Source organism: Zea mays, chromosome 2, assembly GCF_902167145.1.
Source record: "Zea mays cultivar B73 chromosome 2, Zm-B73-REFERENCE-NAM-5.0, whole genome shotgun sequence".
Taxonomy (NCBI): Eukaryota; Viridiplantae; Streptophyta; class Magnoliopsida; order Poales; family Poaceae; genus Zea; species Zea mays.
This window is the reverse complement of record NC_050097.1, coordinates 12,267,371-12,288,246: the sequence shown is the minus strand read 5'-3', so window position 1 is coordinate 12,288,246 and position 20,876 is coordinate 12,267,371. Positions and strand designations below refer to the sequence as shown.

General features: G+C 47.2%; 2 protein-coding genes and 1 non-coding gene across 3 annotated transcripts; 1 reads left to right on the top strand and 2 right to left on the bottom strand.

Annotated features, from left to right (window-relative positions):
* Positions 1-9,413: 9,413 nt before the first annotated feature.
* LOC111590971 (U2 spliceosomal RNA) lies at positions 9,414-9,611 on the bottom strand. The gene has a single exon (XR_004856748.1). It is a non-coding gene; the product is annotated as a U2 spliceosomal RNA (small nuclear RNA).
* Positions 9,612-10,573: 962 nt separating this feature from the next.
* Positions 10,574-12,224, bottom strand: LOC100193076 (uncharacterized). The gene has a single exon (NM_001138242.1). It carries the CDS (start codon positions 12,172-12,174, stop codon positions 10,690-10,692), a length of 1,485 nt encoding a protein of 494 aa, NP_001131714.1. The 5' UTR covers positions 12,175-12,224; the 3' UTR covers positions 10,574-10,689.
* A 7,116-nt stretch (positions 12,225-19,340) lies between these two features.
* Positions 19,341-20,672, top strand: LOC100273049 (uncharacterized). The gene is made up of 3 exons (NM_001352181.1): positions 19,341-19,985; positions 20,118-20,243; positions 20,346-20,672. Exons 1-3 carry the CDS (start codon positions 19,417-19,419, stop codon positions 20,545-20,547), a joined length of 897 nt encoding a protein of 298 aa, NP_001339110.1. The 5' UTR covers positions 19,341-19,416; the 3' UTR covers positions 20,548-20,672.
* The last annotated feature ends 204 nt before the right edge of the window (positions 20,673-20,876 follow it).

Below are 20,876 nucleotides of genomic sequence, written 5' to 3'. Positions count from 1 at the left end.
ATCAAGCCGTTACATAATACAGCACACGGCTATCATAAGTTCATTACACGCGAGTGCTATCTAGGGTACTCCCGAACTCCCTCTCTAAAGTGTCCCCAAATTCCTTGAGAAGATCATCAAGGCTGGCTAGGGACATCTCCTCGGTGTCGGACGAGTTCCTTAACCTGGCAGAGGGTAGGGCTGGAGGGGTTTCTTCCTTCTGCTCAGTCTGACATCCTTGGTTTTTGTCTTCTTGCGTATTTTTCTTGCGGGGGCGAGCTTCTTCAGCTTCTTGTCATAGTCCATCTTTAGGGTGCGGTAAGCCTCACGGGTATTGGTTTCCTCGCCCTCAGCTATTGCAAGGCTCTCTTGAAGGGACGCCTTTTCCCCTGAAAGTTCCCTGACCTTTTGCTCCAGGCTTTCCACCCGGGAGGTTAGGTAGGTGCAGTGGAGGGCGAGGTCATCATATTGGTTATCGAGGGTGTGAAGGTATCCAGCCATGTAGACGATGGTGGGATCATCTTCAATAGGATTTCCTCCTGTCAGGGCCTGAAGTCTTTTCCTCCAGGTGGGGGTATTCTTGTTGCTGGGTGGAAAGTAGCAAAGGGGGGTTTCAAAGATTACCTTGTTGTAGTTCTGGCATAGTTGTCGAAGGGCTGTCCGGGCAACATTCTAGCAAGTATCTGGAAAGCGGTATCCGGTAAAAGTGACTTGGAAGGAAGGATGGTTCGGATAGTTTTGGCTTTCTCCCAGGTAGACTGCCATAGAACATTTCTCCATTCCGCCCTCGAGATACTCCTTCCAGACGTATTCCGGCTTCTTGCGGATTCCCATGCGAAGCGCACAACTTCGCAAAAGATGTGGAAACCCTTCCACCTCTGAGCAGTAGGATGTCCTAATGGCCAGAGAGTCTTCCATCTGGAATAGGAAAAGAAGGGTCTATTAAAATCGGGGGGGAGGAGAGAAGATTTTTCTTGGGGAAAGAGGTATTTTCTTTTTAGGGCAAGTTTTAGGGTCAGGGTTGCGACCTACGGCCAGTCCTATGGCTCTGATACCACCTGAAGCGTCCCGATCCTTTGGGACTCAAATGTGATACAATTACTAGTCCCAGGAGGCTAGTAAACACATTCCTTACTTCAAATAGTACAGAGTTTAGATAAAAATTGTTACAATACCGGGGTACAAGCTCTAGAGAGCCAAAACAAGAAGCGCAATAGGCAAAGTATACTAGCCCAAGCCACAGGCAGAACTGGGTGCAGACACAGCCCTCTCAATCAAGCATAGCAGAAAAGAAGTCTTCGACTGCTGAAAAACATAAATAAATCTGGGTGAATACACTAGGTATTCCGCAAGCCCACCCTGCTCCCGTAGAGAGAAAGAGACCTATAGTATACATGCTTTAGTTGGTGGAGTTGAAGTCACTCATCATTTTCTTAGAAAAAGGCAGTTGCTATAAGGCTTTTCCCATAATCTTCAAAAGTGATCAAAACTCAACCACCACTGAGCTCCCCGCTCCCGTGGCCTTAGTTTCTTTCTCAACACCCACTTCACCACACATTTCCCTTTTTATGTAACCCACAGAAAAATCTCTAATTGTCAGGCCATACCAGACTCGTCCATACCAGTGGACACGGACTATTCGAATAGGTTTCAACTCTGCGCAGAGGGGTACACTTTACCCACTAGCCCGGTTTCTGCGATCTCACCGTCGCGAGACCCGAATGCCGGATCTCTTTCCTTCCTCGTACGTCCTAACCTTAGCGGTTATCCGGAAGGAGTCAGGCCGCCACCATGTCCAAACCGGACAAAACGTTCCCCCTCCTTATCCTCCCGGTGCTCCCCAGCCTTCTTAACCCTGGGGCTGGACCGCACGAGTTCAGATTGAGTGACTGCCCACACAGTCTCAAGTGGTTGTACCATAAAGGAGTACAGGTAGTGAAAAATGACAAACCGGTCCTTATATGAGGGGACAATCCTTCTGCTCATGCCTAAACCAGCTGAGCCAGCACCTTAGGCCCTCCCCTAAACCAGGGAGTCCCTGATCATCCCACTCCGAGGTGATGAGGGTGAGTACCCTTCATCGCATAACTTTTCGAAAAGAGGCTTAATTTGAAGAAACACATTGCCCTTCTTCCCGATCCATATTTCGTATTTAGAATGTATATGTCAATGCAGGCCATCTCTCACTTCACAATGCAATTTTCCCCCTAAATTTCCCGGCCTAGGCAGTGGTAGAGAGAATAGGTAATTTATGCATCAAGGGAAGGATGGACTTGCCTTCGTCGAAGCTTTCCTGGCATAAAAGATCTACCTCCGGGTGATCGAGCTCCGGCCCTTCTTCCGGGGCTACGGGTTCCGGGCCCTCGGTCCCCGCTTCTTCTAGTGAAAACAGTCAATAAAAAAATACACCAATCAGTGGTTTCTCCATCATAGTGTGTCATTACTATTACATGTGACTTTAGAAAGTGTTTTGATGATTTTTGGTACATAAAATATTGAGAAAAACTAATTAGAGGAAAAAGGGCTGAAAAAAGGAAAAAGAGAAAGGATTTAGGCGCTGGTGGGCCGGGGAGGGGGAATCTGGCCCAGCCGGGTGCAGGGGCGCGTGCGGGCGCGAGGGCGCTGGCCCATCAGCGGCCCAAGGCGGGGAGACGGCACGGGCGCGAGGGGAAAACGCTGTCGCCGTGGGCCCACGCGACAGAGAGAGCGGGAGGGGAAGACGGCGCCAACGGTCGACGGCGTGGGGCGAGCCGGCCGTTCGCGGGGAGGAAAACCGGCCGACAGTGGCCTTGACGGCGATTCTCCGCCGGTGGGCCGGTTCTCGGGCAACGGGCGGTTGCCCAAGCTTGGTGAGGGTCTGGCGGACCTAGGGGTGGGCTCAATTTGGCTAGAGGGGGCAAGGAGGGGGTTGTCCGTGGGGAGGTGGCGGAGCTTCGCGGTGGGGTTGTCGTCGGTGAGCTTTGGGCGAGGAATCGGGGTGGGGAAGTGGTGTACTGCGTTCGTGGCGGTGTGGCGAAGCTAGGGGGCTTAAGCAGTCGCTTGATGGACCAACAGAGGGACAGGGAGAAGAGAGGGAAGGGCTCACCGGGGAGGAAGACGACGGCGGCGGCTCTTCCACGAATTGAGCTCGGACGAGGGAGGAGAGGGGTGGCCGAGGCCGGTGCGGGGAAGGAAGAGCTCGGGGCGGCCCTTTTATAGGCGCCCGAGGGAAGGGGAGCGGCGGAGCTCCGCGGTGCCGGTGAGGCGCATCGTACCGGAGTTAATGCCGCCCAACGGCGATGACGAGACCGCACGGCGGCGGTGCCGTGCAAGGACACGGCCTGCGGCGAGGACGGGGCGGTGCCCAACTTCCCTGTGCGGCGAGAAGACGGAGGAGGGGACGGAGGTGATGGCCGGAGGTGACCGTGAGGAGCCGTACGCGGGGGGGAGAAGGACGACGAAGTGGCTGACAGGTGGGGCCACACTGCCAGTGGGAGTGATCACGAGCGAGAGCGAGGGGTGGGGCGAGGCTGACGGGTGGGGACGGTTCGTCAGCGAGAGGGAGCGAGGAGAGCGCGCGGGCGACTTCGCGCGCGAGCGGGCTGGCGTGCGCGCGGAGGCAGGCCGGGGATGGGCCGAAAGAGGAGGGGGAGCGCGGGCGCGAGGGGGAAGAGGCCGCGGGTTTGGGCTGGAAATCGGCCCAGCAGAGGGAGGGAAATTCTTTTCCTTTTTCCTTTTACCTTCTCAACTCATTTCTTATTTGTTTCTTTTTTTCTTTTTGCACAAAATTATTTGGTGGATATTCTAGGTGTTGGAAAATAAAATCTAAGTGAGGTGTTTGTGATCAAACAAAGTGTATGCATATGATGAAAGAAAATCTAAGGGAGTTCTTGGAATTAGAGGATGAAAAGGGGGGAGGGGTAGATTAGGGTTTCAAACCTGGGTTAGAATTTTGGGATGTTACAGTGCTGAACAAGATGGTTTTGGTTTAAAATTAAAAAACACCATCATTGCGACAAAACCAAATAAACCAAAACAATGTCGCCACTCCAATTAGGAGTTTTTTTTCTATATGTGACATTCTTGTTAGCAACTCAATTATCCATCGTATGATTAATACTGATGGGTCTCTCTATATTTAGAGAAAAATAAATAATTCTCCAAAAAATTCTAGTAATGTAACAATAAAAAAGATGTTGAATACTCTCATTATAATTACAAAAACTGTATTTCATGCTACCTTTCCACCCGCACTTAGCTAAGTTGTCAGTGGTGAGAGTAACTCCCCTACCTAAATACCACAAGAAAATTTTAATTTTTAAAGGGAGTTTAAGTTTCCAAAGCAGCATATTACGATTTGCACGACCGTATTCAATAAAAGAAAGTACATTGAGTGAATCGAGAAATGCCCATCCTTGTGTCCTCCTAAATGAATTTGTCTTTCGATTGACTGAAAGAGACAATTGTTAGAAAATTAAATAATGTATGCCACTCGACCAGCTTCACCGTGATGATAGATCTACGAAATGATAGATGTGGTATATTTTTCATCAAAACATTTTTAACTAAAACATTCTTATTATGCACAATATTAAAAAGGTTTCAGGTAATGGTTCCTAAGCAGTCTATCCAGAATCCATTGGTCGTTCCAGAATATGGTCCTATGACCATCACCTACTTGGAACCTCTCCCATCTCAAAAATTTCTCTTTAATATTCATGAGTCCATATCAGAATTGTGAGTCTCGTGATTTTCTCATGAGTTGAGTAAGAGATTTGGATACTAAGTATTTATTCTTAAGAATTTGCTGTCATTTATCGTCCTCATTAATTAACTTAAAGAGTCACTTGCTAAGTAAGCATTCGTTCTTAATGGCTAGATTGTCAAGTCCCAATCCTCCGATCTCCTTGTGTTGACAAATAGTATTCCACTTTGCTAGTCTATATTTCTTTTTTAAATAGTTGCCTTGTCAATAGAAACGAGAGCGGATGGCATCTAGATATTGTAACACCCCCACGGACACCTCAAAAAAGGACATCATAAAAATAGAAAGGCTGCTTAATACTGAGTTAAGGAGAACTAGGCATCCACGAGAAGAAAGTAGTTTACCTTTCCATGTACTTAATCTTTTCTCGAATCTATAAATAACACACTGCCATTCACTATTTCGTAATCTCTGGTGGATCATAGGAATCCCAAGGTATATAAAAGGCAACAATCTGATCCCGCAACCAAAAGGACGAGAGTAATTTTGTTCATAATCCTTAGCTAAACCATTGCAAAAATTGTGAAAATTGATTTTCAAGCTAGGCCTTTACTCTAAAGCGGTTAGTAGTAGTTTCACGTTACAAACATATTGCAAGCGATGATCCATAAAAACAACGGTATCATCAGCATATTGAAGGATAGAAAGTCCCTCCTCCACCAGGTGAGGAATCACACCTACAAATTGGTTATCTTCCTTCGCCCTTAAAGAGTATTGCTAACATATCCACGACTATATTAACAAGGATTGGAGAAAGTGGGTCACCCTGCCGAAGGCCCTTGTGAATAGCAAAAAAAAGGACAAACTTCATCATTAATTTTACCCCCATGTGTCCCAGAGACAATTGATTGTACCTAAGCACACCATTTCGGCAAGAAACCTTTCATTCGCATAGCCCGTTGAAGGAAGGACATTTTACTTTATTATAAACTTTTTCAAAGTCCAACTTTAGAATTAGGCCATTCATGTTTTTTCTTTGTAGCTCATGAATAGTCTCATAAAGCACAATCACTCCTTCAAGAATATTGCGACCACGCATGAAAGCAGTCTGCGAGGGCTTAATAACCTTGTCTGCCACCACCCTGATTCTGTTATTTAGAATTTTAGTAATTATCTTAAATCTAATGTTAAGTAAGCAGAGGCTTCAAGATTGGTTGCAATAGCTTTAGGCTTAAAAGAAACAGAGAGCACTCACTGATTTCTAGATTGCGCTTTGCCGCTAGGCGCTGACCCTTGCTCTCAGAGTGTCTTCAACAGATACCTCCTTCTTGCCCGACATGTGAGTAATATCTTCTCCAATCGACGGTCTTTGACAAAGCTCGTTTGATCTAAACCAATCTTGAAGAGCAATCAAGACGTGGTTGTTTGACTCTGGACTGAGCGACTGTAACATTCCATCATTTTTCGTATTAGCTTTAATTTTAAACATTTTGCATAAATACTGTAGAGCAACTCTGGGTACCTCACAAGGGTGCCACCACCTTGGTTAAGACTACTGGACGCAGAATTAAAGGGTTCTTGGCCAAAAACTTTATCTGCAGAATGGAAAGACTTCACGTCATTGTTTATGGGTGATCGATTAAGAGACCCAAGAGCATGAACGTCACCTCCCATAAATTACACCAAGAATTGCTTTACACTTTGTGGTACAAAGTGGTTGCTAATCAAAACATGAATTACAACCACTTTGTGGTGTATTGTTTTCAGGATACTATGATACAATAAAAATAGGGTGCTAGAAACTCCCGTGACTCGTAATGTTTGATTAGCACAAAGCTAGATTTAATCTGAGTTACATGTCTTGAATTTTCGTTGGATATAGTATAAGGACTGTATTTTGATTTAGGCATTCAACAAGACTTGATTCTATACAGAGGAAAGCGTACAATATGACTATATAATGTACCATGTTTCAATATAGGGGGACAAGAAAGAATGTTTAGGTCGGCAACGGGAACAGGAATGTTAACTCCACGTTTTGTAATATCGTTATGGTTATGGAGAAAGGCAAGGAGCTTGAAATCAACTCCGAAGGCTTGTTAGGCCTATCCATACAGAGATAAATGGGCTACATTGCGCATCGCAACTTTACTGGGTTGGGCTAAGCTAATATCAAAATATCTCATGTGGGCCATTTATGTTCTTCCAAAAGCATATTGAGATACACGAGTAATGTCCGTACACTCAGTTCCGCATCTGGCATTTTAGAGGACCAGAACTAAACTCATAATACAGACCCTTTATAATATTGATTATTATTATACATAAATATAGTGTATATAGATTATCAATAAACACTCTATGCATATCTAAAAAATGTTCATATCAAATTTATTGATGATGATGTCAATATTAGTCTCACCCAATAATATTTTCTCGATACATAATATAGCCAAACCATCTTATCTTTCTTGAGATATTTGGGACGTCAAATAATTCTTCACTAAACCTGATTGGTTACCCGCACCATTCCATCCTAAATCATCGTGTGCGTTGACTTTGGTTGAGCGTCTGTTTGGTTGTCTGTACACGAGAAACGGTAGCTGCATGAGTGAATGCAAAATAAGTCATTCTGATGTCATTTACCTGCATCTGCACATACGTCAGAAATGGTCGTACCTGGCCGGACAGGCTCGCGTGGGGCTGGGGGTGCGGGCGCAGTAAACCAATCAGGCGCTAATTTTAACTTTGAAGGCTAGTTTAGGAACCCATTTTTTTAAATTATTTTTATTTTCCCAAGGTAAATAATATTGGAAAATAGGAATCCCTTAATAAAATGGAGCTTCCAAATTAGTCTTAAAAAGCTTATTTTAGCGGATGTCATAGTGACAGGCACAATAAATAGTAATCGATAAGCAATCAAATATTATAATAATAATCCTTCATGGCATATATAGGTTTATCCAACCAGAGATGAAGGATATGTTTTTTCTAAATATTATAACATAGCTCTGATCGGTCTGAAACAGGCAGGAGATAAAACCGTAGGAGAGATCCCAACTCGCAGTCTCGCACGAACAACTAGCGCTCCCGCTCATCGCTCACGCGCGGTCGCGCCGTGGAAGAGGCAACAGCCAAACAGGATAGCGAGGAGCCGAGGAAGAGGAAGACACCGTGCGTGATGGCGTGATGCGTCAGCGGTCAGGCCGCCAGCCTTCAAGCAGGATAGGGCAGGGCCACCGTCAGGGCCGGCCCTGGACAGGTGCCGGCAGTGCCGCCGCACCGGGCCTCCGAGAACCAGGGGCCCCTCCCCGTATATACGTGTATGTGTATATATATAGAAAATGTTTATGTAGATTACAACACAAAGATTGATAAAAGGCCAAAGCCCATCAACGTACAATATGTATGCCTATTTAAACTCGATTACGTACTCGACTTCTCGTGGACGCTTGAGCTGCAATCCTCTTTGCCTTCTCGTGGAAGCCTCCGCTCACGTTGTCCAGGCTACAACAATTGTCTGGCACCAGCAGTAGCAGCTAGCAGCGACAGACGAGAGGGATCACCTTGTCCGCTGCTCTGTCATCTGCCCAGACCAGGCTTGTCGCGCGCCGTGCCTAGCGGTAGTGACAGGGTAGCGTGCCCTGCCTCAGTAACTTCGTCAAGTCTGCTACTCTACTTTCGTTGTTCAATTTTCGCCTCAAACCAATCTTTACTAGTTAAATGTTCTTTTATTTTTGAGTATAGGTTATTTTGTGTTCTGATCACCACATTCCACATGCATCCAGTAGTGAAAAAGGAAAAAACATAAAGATAAGTTCAATGCATCGTAGTATTCATAATTTTTTGGTATTTATGATGAATGGGGCCTTAATTTTTGCCTCGCACCGGGCCACCAAATTCTCAGGGCCGGCCCTGGCCACCGTGTGTTTAGGAACTGGAACGTGCGAACTTAAGAAAATGACGTGCTTTGGTGGACTAAAGGTTTGTTTGGTTTGTTGCCTATCCTACTATAATTAGACTAACTTTTCTGTATAAGGTTAGTTCTTTAATTCGAACGACTAATTTTAGACAAAGTTTGACGCAGTTAGCCACGAACCAAACAAGCCTTAATACTCCTTGTTTGTTGAACCTTTACCATCTAACATATGATGTTGTATGTACTGAAGTACATATAAATTTTCAATAACTAGCCAGTTGCCCGTGTAGATACTGGGATATCTATTTAAATATAATTATTGCTTATTTCTAAATACTAAGACGCGTGTGGTCTGGTGATTAGCCCTAAATTGTTGGAGCGGGGGGTATGGTTCAAATGCTCGCTCTGCACTATTTTTTATGTAGTGTGGTAGCTGCACGGATAGGTTGGGTGTTGAGCAGGCACAGTAGAGTTGCGAGTTGTACGGGCACTGGGCGTGGAGCCCACAGGGCACGGCGCCTAGGTAGGGTGTGTGGGGGTGGGATAGGCAAGGGTGTGTGGGGGTAGGATAACCAGTCAGGACACGTAGGGCGGGGCCAGAGTATCTGCGCAGAGGGTGAATCCGTGTAGCACCAAGTGCCCACATTAGGTTTTTAATAGAGTAGTATAGATATAGATATAATCACTGAGAGGTGAAGCCCCATTAAGACCATCTCCAGTAGGCCATGTAAATGGTCGTGCAAATCTACTATTTTGTACTATATATTATACTGTTTGTAGAGTGAAGTTTGAAATAGAGAGTGAGATAAGGAATCTATTGAAGAGAGTCTTAATGTGAAGGCCCAGATCAAGGGCATTGTTTGAGCCCTCCAGGGCCAGCACTGCGTACACTACAACGACACGCAATCATATTTGATATTGATAAAAACAAATTTAATATCAAAGTGAACATATGCTTCATAGACCATATATTAAATTGATAAGAACAAATATTACATTTTATCTTACCCAAAAGGCTGAGAAATGTATGAGTTGAAAAGGAGTTTGGCCCCTTTTATAACTCGCTCGGTGACTCGTAATTCTTCAGCTAGCGAGGCGGTACTATGTGAGAGCGTTGCGCTATATGTGGCAACCTATATGTGTGAGCTTTGGTAGTTTCTCATGGCCCGTTTATGGTATAATGGTCCACTAAAGCCCTTTTCAATTACACGTGGATTATAGGGAATTGAGGGAGATTAATCTCTTTCTATTCAAAATTGAATGGTCCACTTCTAAGACTATTTGCGGCGGCATACTCTTCTCTTCCCCCTCCCCTTCAATAGAGGATACATTATACCTCTGTTCGCGAGCTTGTATGTCGCCATTTCGCCAAGCACTTCGAAAGCCTCGAAGGCAAGGCCCTAGATGAGCAACAGAGATGAGGAAATTGTAGCCAGGCGTCTTGAGTTCTCTTAAGGGGTTCTGTGCAAACAAACAGAGCCTAAGCTGGTGTCGCGGAGGCACTTGAAGTAGTAGAAGGCTGACTCGAGGAGGCCGTGGTTGGCGAGCGTGGAGACAATGGTGTTGAGGGTCTTAGGGAAGGTGACGAGATCGGGGAGCCCGAGGTTGTCGTCGAAGAGAGCAAGGAGTTCGAAGGAGTGAGTGGCCGACGGGAGGCGCGTATCGAGGAGCGAGGAGATGTCGGAGGAGGGAACGAACCGCGGCTGGAGGCGCGCCCACATGACAAGGGAGATAAGTGGGACGGGATCAGAAGCTAGAAGCGAGGCGACAACGAGGAGAGGGTCACGCCCGAGCAGTGCCAGAGCGCGAGCGCCACGAGACGGGCCGCCGCTGCAAGGTGGTGGAGCGGTTGCGCGGAAGCGCAGTAGGTGGGGGGATTGTGCGGCAGAGGCGATGGCTGGGGAAGAGGCGCGGCTATTTTCGGGCGACGTGGCCTCCGCACTGAGGAGCACCGAGCACGTACGGAATTCTCCGGTGCACTCAAATGCCTTCAAGTTTTAACGAACCAGATTTTAAGCCACGTGTCTCAAATTAAATCTAACTTTGTGCTAACAAAACATCAGGGGTTACAGGAGGTTCTACTTCTAGCACCCTAATTTTGATCCTGTCAGTTGCTCTTGAAGTAGCCGAACATGGTGTAGACGGTCTGCAGCATCGACGGCACGAAGATGAGCGCGGCAGCGACGGCGAGAGAGACGGCCACCCATGGCGACGGGAAGAAGTGCAGCACGAACCCTCCGCACCACCCGCTGACAAGCCGGCCCCGGTGGCCCGCTACGGCGTCAAGCATCTCGCCGTAGTCGTCAGGAAGCCGCGCCCCGACGGTCTCCTCACCTAGCTCCCGGAACAAGGCCACCAGCTCGGTGTCCGTGCGCCGCGTGCTGGCAAGGACCCCTCGCTTGCGGAGCATGGCCGCGTCCTGTGGGCAACGAATCAGGCCCTCCATCCGCGCTACGTGCGCCGTCACGCATGCGCCGTGCGCCCAGTAGAAGTGTTTCTCGAAGGCCAGGAGGTTGTGGAGCACAGCCGCGCTGTACTCGTGGACGTGGAAGCACGGGACGGTCATCACGGCCACCGGGCTCGCCGGGTGTCGCCAGAACCACATGTCCAGGTCGCCGCAGCTCGACGACGCCTCGCGGAACCACACCGCTGACCTCCGAAGCTCCATGGAGCAGGGGAACAGCCGCTCCGACTCCTTCTTGATCTTGAGGAGCTTCCGTGGCGTCGAGAGGACGAAGTACTTGTCCTTGGGCACGCGGGACCAGTGGAAGAGGTGCAGGACGTGGTGGAACTCGCCGGCGGCAGCGCTGTAGGCGGCGCGACGCGCGCGCTTGGGGCAGATGTCGTCGAAACATCCGAGCACGAGCTCCTCGACGGAGTTCCGGAGCTTGAGCCCAGGGCACGAAGCGGCGAGAAGCTTGATGGCTCTGAACGGGACCTGGTTCTCGAGCACGAGCATGTCGAGCTTGATGTCGTCGGCGTGCTGCGCCACGGCCATGTTCAGTATGAAGTAGTCCTTGCTGATGGACGCCGCCCGCGTCACGCTGTCGGCGTCGTCGCCTGTGCCGGCCTTGCTGAGCATCAAGCTCACCACCAGGATGAAGCAGCTGTCCAGCAGCAGCATCTCCAGCAGCTTCGCCTCGTCGTCTAGAATCTCCACGGCGGGCCCGTCCGAGCCGTCGTCGGCGAACTCACAGCGGAGGCGGTCGCGCTCCAGGCAGAGCGCCTCGACGTACCCGTCCACGTCGAGGCCGCACTGGTCCTGCAGGTACCGCATGAACGGGAGCTTGGCGTCGTCGGGGAAGGGGAGGCCGCGGTCAGCGCGGTGGAACGGGCCGATGGCCACGGCGCGCACCGCGTGCAGCGCCTCCACGGGCTCGCGCCGGGCGCACGGGCGGAGGATTGTCCCCGTCCTCTCGCCGAGGTACCACAGCATGGGCGTCCGCGAGATGAGGTCTCGGAGCACCGCCGTGTTCACTGTAGCCGACGTGAGCTTGCGCAGCCACTTCTTCTCGTTTCCGCCACCACCGCCGCCCGTGCCTACCCCTAGCCGCTCCGCGCTGCCGTCCGTCGCGCCACTGGCCTCGCCCATGCTCGCGTCTGGTGCGATGTCGATCAGGTGGTGATGGTTCCCTGCAATGGCGATGTCTCTGTCCATGTCTGCTGCGATGTCAAATCGAGTTTGCCACCGTTTTTGTACTCATCAATCATCGTGGCCATTCACCATGACGGCTAAGAGCCCGAATGCCCGAGGAAAGATCAGCTCAATGTCGGCAATCAGCGTAAATTGCATTCTTGCTGATCTCAACTGACAGAAATAGGCAAAGAAAAGAAAACTTCGCCCAGTTTTGTCGGACGCCGTCGGCAGTATGTGTGACGTGCGGTCCGATGTCATCCAGATCTGAATGAAATTGTACTGTTTCTTACCTATACCTGCATCCGTGTTTGATAATTCTGTCCCGCAACCATCAATACGAGACACAGAAAACGACAGTGCTGCTGTGATAGCAGCAATAATTTCGGGTTTATATTATCATGAGGATCAATAAGAACAATAGACGCGGATCAAGAAGAATGACTAACTTTCAGATATCGGGGTCATCTTTCGGATGTTATAACTACGTTTTCTTATAGAAAATACAATACAATATCAATTGCTCATTAATTGCTTCTTTATTATAAAATCGAAAGTCCTTGCTCGTTGTACATATGTCAACACTGACTACTAACAGTAGCATTGGGACATCCTTTCTACCTCATCTAGAGGTCGGTCTTTAATCGTATTCTTTTTATTCTAAGATAGTTATCGCTCTTAAAAAAAATCATTAGCAACATCCTATCCCTAGGTAAGTTTATTATAGAAATGGATTAAACAATCTATCTAATGTTACAAATTATATACTATATTTTCTAATATTTTTTATATATGCCTAATTAAAGTTTTTAAAAATGTTTGACTCCTTCAAAAACAGTAGTATTGCTTTTATATCAGAGGCATAAGAGGTCATAAGATAAGCATAATAAATCCCCATAAGGTCATAAGCACGTCCATTTATGCTACTTCTGAAGTGGCACCAATCCAAACAGGGTACAGGACATTACCATTTATGATGAGTCATGGATATTGCTCAAAGTATGTTGTATAGTTTTTTTCATTCGGAATCAAAGGAATTTTCGTCCATTTTTTGCCTAGTTTTTATGGAGCGAGATGTGGACGTAGGCCACCCGTTTGTATGGACTAAAATAGCCGACCCTTAGCTTATCAGAAATGTAGAAAATGTAACTGATGGCTTGCGAAACTATTTCCACCACAGTTAACAAAGTGTGGAACTCACGCGCATTCCAGTCTCTGCTGCGCTAGATGACATGGACGTCGGCGTGGTGGACGATCGACGGAAGCACACAGGCTCCTGGCGTTTCGAAAGCATGGGCATGGCGGCCATTCAATCAACGACAGCTCACTCTTCTGCGGTTCCTGGTCCCCTCTCCCGGTCCCGGGAGACAAAAGACGAACTCATCCGTCGGCGTGGTGCCCGTGCCTCCTCCTGCGTGCACATGCCGCTTCTGGTCCGTCATGGAACGGACAGGTTCAGCGTAGCAGTACGGCAGCTGTGTGTACGTGCTTGTCGTTAGAAGGAGTAAGCAAACCAAGAACAAGAAAATCACCGAGCTCATCTCTCAAGTCCTGGTCGTTCTTCGCCTCCGCGGCTCTGCGAGGCAAAGCAATGAAAGAGTCTGTGTCGTCCGTCAAGTGCTCCTGATCGCGATCGCACGAGATACGTACAAGGATGGCCACAGATCGAGAACTGCTACTTTGTCGTTCAGCGTCTACTGACTGTGACTGACCCACCATCCAATTCCGAATCAATCTGGGTTCACACCGTGCGCCACCAGTCCTCCTTAATAAGTACCTTTCAGTTCATGCACCTGATCATGCGAAAACATGTGTGGGGTTGATGCACCTGATCATGGACAGTCAGACAGGTTCGCTTGTCAACTACGTGCGCATGGCACCGGCCACGCATATGGGTTCTGTGATGGGCACGTGTTAGGTCCACTCTCTTTTGGACGTACCAAATTGTCCAGAGTACTTGGATCGTTCAGGATGCACGCGACAAAGGGCTAGCTTAGTTACTTTAGTATCGGAACTATAATTTAGCCTATGTTTGGTTTCTTTAATCTAGAGACTAAAGTTTAGTCTATAACATGTTTGGTTCTAATGGCTAAAAATAGTAAGAATATACTAAATGACTCATAATAAGACTAAAATGGCCTTTAACATTCTCCTGTTGTTAGTACAATTGAACTAAATGAGGGATAAATGTGGAATTAATATAGTTTAGTCCCTTTTAGCACATATGTGAAGAACTAAAGACTAAATTATTTTAGTCCATATTTTAGTCCTAGTGTTTGGCAAAAAAAAGTGATTAAATGTGACTAAAAACTAGAGACTAATCTTTAGTCCCTCTAACCAAACACCCCCTTAGTTAAGAGTGTTTGATTTTAATGACTAAAAGTATTCAAAACTTATTAAATGGATCATAAGATGATCATAATACCACTAAACATTCTTCCAACATTAGTGTAACTGAAATAAAGGAGTGGTAAAAAGTGGAATTTGTATGATTTAGTCCTTTTAGTCATCTTTTGAGGGACTAGAGACTAAAACAGTTTAATACTTATTTTAGTCTCAACGTTTAATAATTTAGAGACTAAATATAACTAAAATAAAGAAACTAATCTTTAGTCTATCAAACCAAACGGAACCAAAGTCCACCGCCCATAATAGCAGGTCAGCCGAACATTTGGGTCGTATGGTTTACTGTTTACATGGCATACTCCAGCCTCCCGTCTAAAAAAATATTCCGTATTTAAATACGCACGCTTGAAAAGGTCAATCATATTAAATTTTGATAAATTTTAAAAACTAAATAGGACTAGAGACTAAAACAGTTTAGTGACTATTTTAATTCCAATTTTTGGTAATTTAAAAACTAAATAATACTAAAATAGAGTGATTAATCTGTGGTCTCTAAAAAAACCGCCAAAGTCCACCGCCCCCCGATAGCAGGTCAACCGAACATTGGGGTCGTATGGTTTACATGGCATACTCCAGCCTCCCGTCTAAAAAAACATTCCGTATTTAAATACGCACGGTTGAAAAGGTCAAACACATTAAATTCTGATGCATTTTAAAAACTAATATATATGGTATAAAATAAGTAAATTAAATTGTAGTAAATTTGTGGTACACATAAAATGTCTTCTTACGAAAAGGTAAGGGAACACGTAGTACCATGCTTTTCTTTTGTGGCCGATATCAACTGCATACAGTCCAACAAATCTTCTTCCTAGACAGAACGCATTGATACGGCCATACGGGGCTGGTCATTCACGGGTGTGCCGTGTGCGCGCGCGTGTGTGTCAACCACGCAGAAAAGTAGGAGCGCGCGACGAACGACCCGTCCCTGTCTGTCGTCGACTCGTCGTACGCGAGTAAACTGGGAGAATGCACACGCGGTGCGCGCCCAGCGCGAACATGTACGTGCAACACCGCAGTCCGCAGCACACGTACAGGGGACCGAAGACGACAGGAACACGGATGCCGCTGGGCGCTGGCAGAGTGGCAGGAACAAGTGGAGGCCGCGTCACAAAGTCAACGGGAACCCGATGCCTAAACCGAGCCCTCGCACTCGTGCTGTCTGGTGGCTTCGTTCCATCGTCTCGAAAGGAACCATTGTTTATCTTTGACATATCTTTTTGTTTCAATTCTAACGAATATGCTCCTAAAAACATGTAGTGGGTAAAGAGGAAAATAGTTGTTCATCAACTCTAAAACACCGATGCCTGCGTCTGAGGAAGGTCATACTCATGCCTTCCGCTCTGCTGCAAAAACATGTTCAAGGATCCCGACTCATATATGGTGACTTCGTGGCCCACCACGGAGGGGTTACTACTCCACCCTTTCTTGAGTAGCTTCAACAATGGACTATATATGATTCTGAACTCTAAAATATAACAGTTATAGCCTACTTTTTTCTCTACCAAAAGACTTGGTCCTCTAAAATTTGGAGGGAGGCCTACATCCGTTAGAAATAGAGGGCGTACTGTCGTCCTCTATACTCTGTACTTATTTTATGTGCATCTCATTCACGTGACCACATTTCGTAAAAAATAATAAAGAATTTGAAATTTGGTACAGTGTTGATATAGATGCTGAAATTTAGAGGATATTGTTGGATATGTAGAAAATGTAGATGATAGAATTTTTTAAAGAGTGTTGTAAAGGGTAATAATATTTCTTTAGAATACCTGAAGGTGTAAGCTCTGGTGCTCCTCACGTCCTAGGTAGTAAGTATAGAAGATGCTCATTGCAAAGCTGGCCCCCGAACACATGCTAATTGGCTGCTTGGAGCTCTAAAGTTGTCGATCTCGTGCAGTCATGCTCTTATAAGCCGAGGCCCGTGCCCTGCAGTCCTGCCCTGTTCCACAAGTTTGTTTCACAGAAATAATCTCGCTTCGTTTGTTGTGAAAAGGGCCAAACCCGTTTACTTCTTCAGATGACGCCGTCCGACCGAGGAAAGGAGAGGACCGATGACGACGACCCGACGCAAGCCCACACCCCAACGGTCAAACATGGCATCGGACGGATCAGCTCAACTCACCTCACCTCCGTCGCGGCCCCACGCGTCAGGCACGCACGACTCGCCTCGCACTCCTACCGTCGTCACCACGTCTGCTGGTGCGGCCTTTTTGTCGTCAGCTCATCGCTCGCGCCGAAGACTTTTTATCCCTCGGCCGCGGCCACAGTTTTTTTTTCTCTCTCTCTCTCCCCGACTCTCAAGTTCTCTCGCCCGTTCCACGCTCTCTTTTCTTTCTAGAAAGACGGGTAGAAGAAAGTGAGTTTGACGTCCTCGGTATTTGATCGCCAGTTCATCCTTCGCCTTCCTTTGGTTTTGAAAACTTTGAAATGATTGCGCGGAGATATATATATATATATATATATATATATATATATATATATATATATATATATATATATATATATATATATATATATATATATATATATATATATATATATATATATATATATATATATATCGCGGAAATCAGAACCAAACGATCCACGGTCGCAGCTTGCTCCAAAGTCCAAACAGACATCAAACTCGCTGTAGTTTCGGCGTAAAATCCACGTCTTTGTGTGAAAATGTGACGGGCATCAAGTTTGTGTTAGAAAAAAAACGCAGTTAGTAGTACGTAGTAGTAGTGTCATCTAAAAAGTAAGCGGTGGATATACTATTATTATTATTTTTTATTTCGATTGACCTACTACTTGGTATTGGTGCTGCTGGATTTGTTTAACCGTGCTCCATTGTTGAGTCTGAAACCATCGTCCGACTGGCAGAGGCCACTACAACCACTCTGCCTATTTGCAGCATGGCGTGCCCATGACACAGGTAAGTAGTTCAAGGGATGTGTGCATCGCGTGGCCCCTTATTTTTTTTTCTGCTAATAGGATTGTACTTTCAAGATCGGTCCAACAGCCCCCCTGGTTTTTCTAATACACGCAACTTGTCAACTTTGTCGAAAAAAAATGCCCACTGTCTGTTAAAAAATAAAAAGATCAAAGATTTCGTGAAGCCACTTGCCTTTTTGTTAACGAACTGCACTAGGATAGCTGTTCATAATCAAACGCAGAGCCTCCTGCAGTTTTTTCCATATTTATATATAAAATAAGGAAAGGAAAGACCTGTTTGTCCACTGGTCGCAATACGCTAGCAATTAATATAGCACATAATAATTGTGTCGAAAATGATGATTCAACTCCTGGTCACGCCAGGCTTGCCAGCTCTAACATCGTTTCGTCAACGGGCTAAAGAAATGCAGAAAAGAAATACTCCCTCCGTTTCTTTTTATTTGTCGCTGGATAGTGTAAAATTGCACTATCCAGCGACAAATAAAAAGAAACGGAGGGAGTACTTATCAGGGGAGCGCGAAACTTCTCATTTCTCAAAGTAGGCGTGCAAATACTCCTACACCCCAGACCATTACAAAAATCAGGGGAGACTGGAATAATGACGCGCACAAGAATTTCAAACATTGAATAAGTCTGTAAGATAAGCCAGCGGAGGCAATAGTCATGTACGGCTATTGGAGCATTGTTCTGTTAATTTTATCTGCGATGCTGGGAATAAAGCCTTAGGAAACTGATTTAATCTCGTCTTCAAAGTCCACTATATCAATATATCATCATGGCCAGGACGTCACTATCAACCACACCCACATTTGACCACTTTACACAGAACACCTCATCTTTGTCCTAATTACCGAGGGCAATTCAGCAGACCTGGAGAGAGTAGTATGTTGTATCTTGTATACCATACCACCCACTAATACAGTCAACCTAAGAGAGCTTTTCTGTAAAGAAAAGCGTGATAGGTTGTTATTGATGCATTGTTGATTCTAAGCGGTAATTTTTTTTCTCCGAACCCAGTCTCATTGGACTTGATTCAGACATCTTTACTAGTTACCACATAGAAGAAACCGCGTCAGCGTAGATATTGCTTTTAAGCAAATGCACATATCGATCTCCATCGAGTGATTGGATACGCGTTGTGAGCTACTTGTACTTCTTTCTGTTGTAGAGAATTAACAATAAAATCATTGTTCAATCATTTAAATGTTGTTAACCTATTACTACTCATAGATGCGGTTATTATTATATATGTCTGATTTCACTTTATAAGGGAAGGGGTGTTTGCACAGATTATATAATCCAACAACAAATGTTAAACTAACACTTAGTTTAAAATTTAATGGATTATATAATCTGGATAGATTATTATAATCCTAAATAAACACTCCGTAAGTCTATTTTTACGGTGTTTTGTTACAATTACAGAGAAATACTTTATATTTAACTACATTTGTTATGTTTGTTTGCCAACTTTTAGGTAAATACCACACACTGTGAGTTTGTATCTCTACCCAGTAATCTAACAGTATTCAGTGGACCTCAAAAAACCAAATACAGAGACGGAGAGAGACGCCTGCCTGGCCAAAGTGGCAAAGGTGAGCAATGAAGGCGACCACATCGATATTTGGAGGAATCCAAAGGGCTCCTCCACAAAAAAAGACAGACAAAAAAACTAATAGAAAAATTAAAAAGAATCCATTGACTCGCAGGTTCCCCTGCTCTCACCATTTCCACCTATAAAGTCGGCCGCAGCCTCCTGCGCGACAAACACCTCCCAACCCAATCTCCCCAGAGAGAGAGAGCCCCAAGCCAAGATCCGCGCGAAGCAAGTCACCCGGCGAAGCACCGGCTCCCATGGCCGTGGACCTGATGGGCTGCTACGCCCCGCGCCGCGCCAACGACCAGCTCGCCATCCAGGAGGCGGCGGCGGCCGGGCTCCGCAACCTGGAGCTGCTGGTGACGTCCCTGTCCACGCAGGCCGCCGCGCCGCACAGAGCCGCTGATCAGCCGTTCGGCGAGATCGCCGGCCAGGCCGTCTCCAAGTTCCGCAAGGTCATCTCCATCCTCGACCGCACGGGGCACGCCCGCTTCCGCCGCGGGCCCGTCGAGCCGCCGCCGCCGACGCCGCCGCCGCCTCCTGTCGTCCCCGGTCCTGCCCCCCTGGCGGCCGTCAGCGTGGCGCAGCCGCCGCAGAGCCTGACGCTGGACTTCACGAAGCCGAACCTGGCCGTGTCGGCCGCCACGTCCGTCACCTCCACGTCCTTCTTCTCGTCGGTCACGGCCGGCGAGGGCAGCGTCTCCAAGGGCCGGAGCCTCATGTCCTCCGGGAAGCCGCCGCTGTCCGGCCACAAGCGGAAGCCCTGCGCCGGCGCCCACTCCGAGGCCACCACCAACGGCAGCCGTTGCCACTGCTCCAAGAGAAGGTATAACGTCGATACCCAAATTAAAATTAAGGGCCTCCTGAAATAAATAAAAAAAACACCACCTGCCGTCTGTAGTAGTAGCCTGCCTTGTAACTAACTAACCCACGGTACTTGTTAATTTCCCTTTTACAGGAAGAACCGCGTGAAGAGGACCATCAGAGTGCCGGCGATCAGCTCGAAGGTCGCCGACATCCCTTCGGACGAGTACTCGTGGAGGAAGTACGGCCAGAAGCCCATCAAGGGCTCCCCTTACCCACGGTAAAAAAAAAAACCTCCTCCGCAGTCCGGAGTCCGGACCTAGCTCATCTCGTCTGTGTTGTCGCGCAACGAATCTGACTGTTCTCTTGTCACCTGGTCCAGGGGCTACTACAAGTGCAGCACTGTGCGGGGATGCCCGGCGAGGAAGCACGTGGAGCGGGCCACCGACGACCCGGCCATGCTGGTGGTGACGTACGAGGGCGAGCACCGCCACACGCCGGGCGCGGTCCAGGGGCCGAGCCCCCTGGCGACCGCGTCGCCGGTGCCCGTCGCCGTCTCCGCCGGCAACGGGCTCGTTGTCTAGTCTACTAAAAGCTAGGATTAGCTTCTCGTCTTCTTTGTTTTTTTTTTGTTTGAGCTGATGTCCGTGTAAAACAAGGAAGAAGGTTGTAGAAAGAGGGAGAGGAGGACACCGGAATTTCGATGCCGCAAAACTCAAACCTTTGTGTCGTGTCCTATCTCCGATTGGTGCTCGCTCAGGCTCCCGTTTTGTGAGTAAATACTACAAGCTCAGACGAAAATCGCGCCCGCTAGCCTGCACAGACCCCGAGTCACCTGGGGGGCTGGTACCATCCGACGCAGCTGTAAAATTCTGGGGCGTGGTTAGGAACAGTTGAACAACGACGGAGGATG

What these genes read in the sequence shown, in the direction of transcription:
- LOC100273049 (NM_001352181.1), top strand. Translation starts at nt 19,417, where the DNA reads ATGGCCGTGGACCTGATGGGCTGCTACGCCCCGCGCCGCGCCAACGAC. An exon ending in TGCCACTGCTCCAAGAGAAG is followed by an intron (nt 19,986 to 20,117) that starts GTATAACGTCGA and finishes TCCCTTTTACAG; the next exon opens with GAAGAACCGCGTGAAGAGGA. An exon ending in AAGGGCTCCCCTTACCCACG is followed by an intron (nt 20,244 to 20,345) that starts GTAAAAAAAAAA and finishes CACCTGGTCCAG; the next exon opens with GGGCTACTACAAGTGCAGCA.
- LOC100193076 (NM_001138242.1), bottom strand. Translation starts at nt 12,174, where the DNA reads ATGGGCGAGGCCAGTGGCGCGACGGACGGCAGCGCGGAGCGGCTAGGG.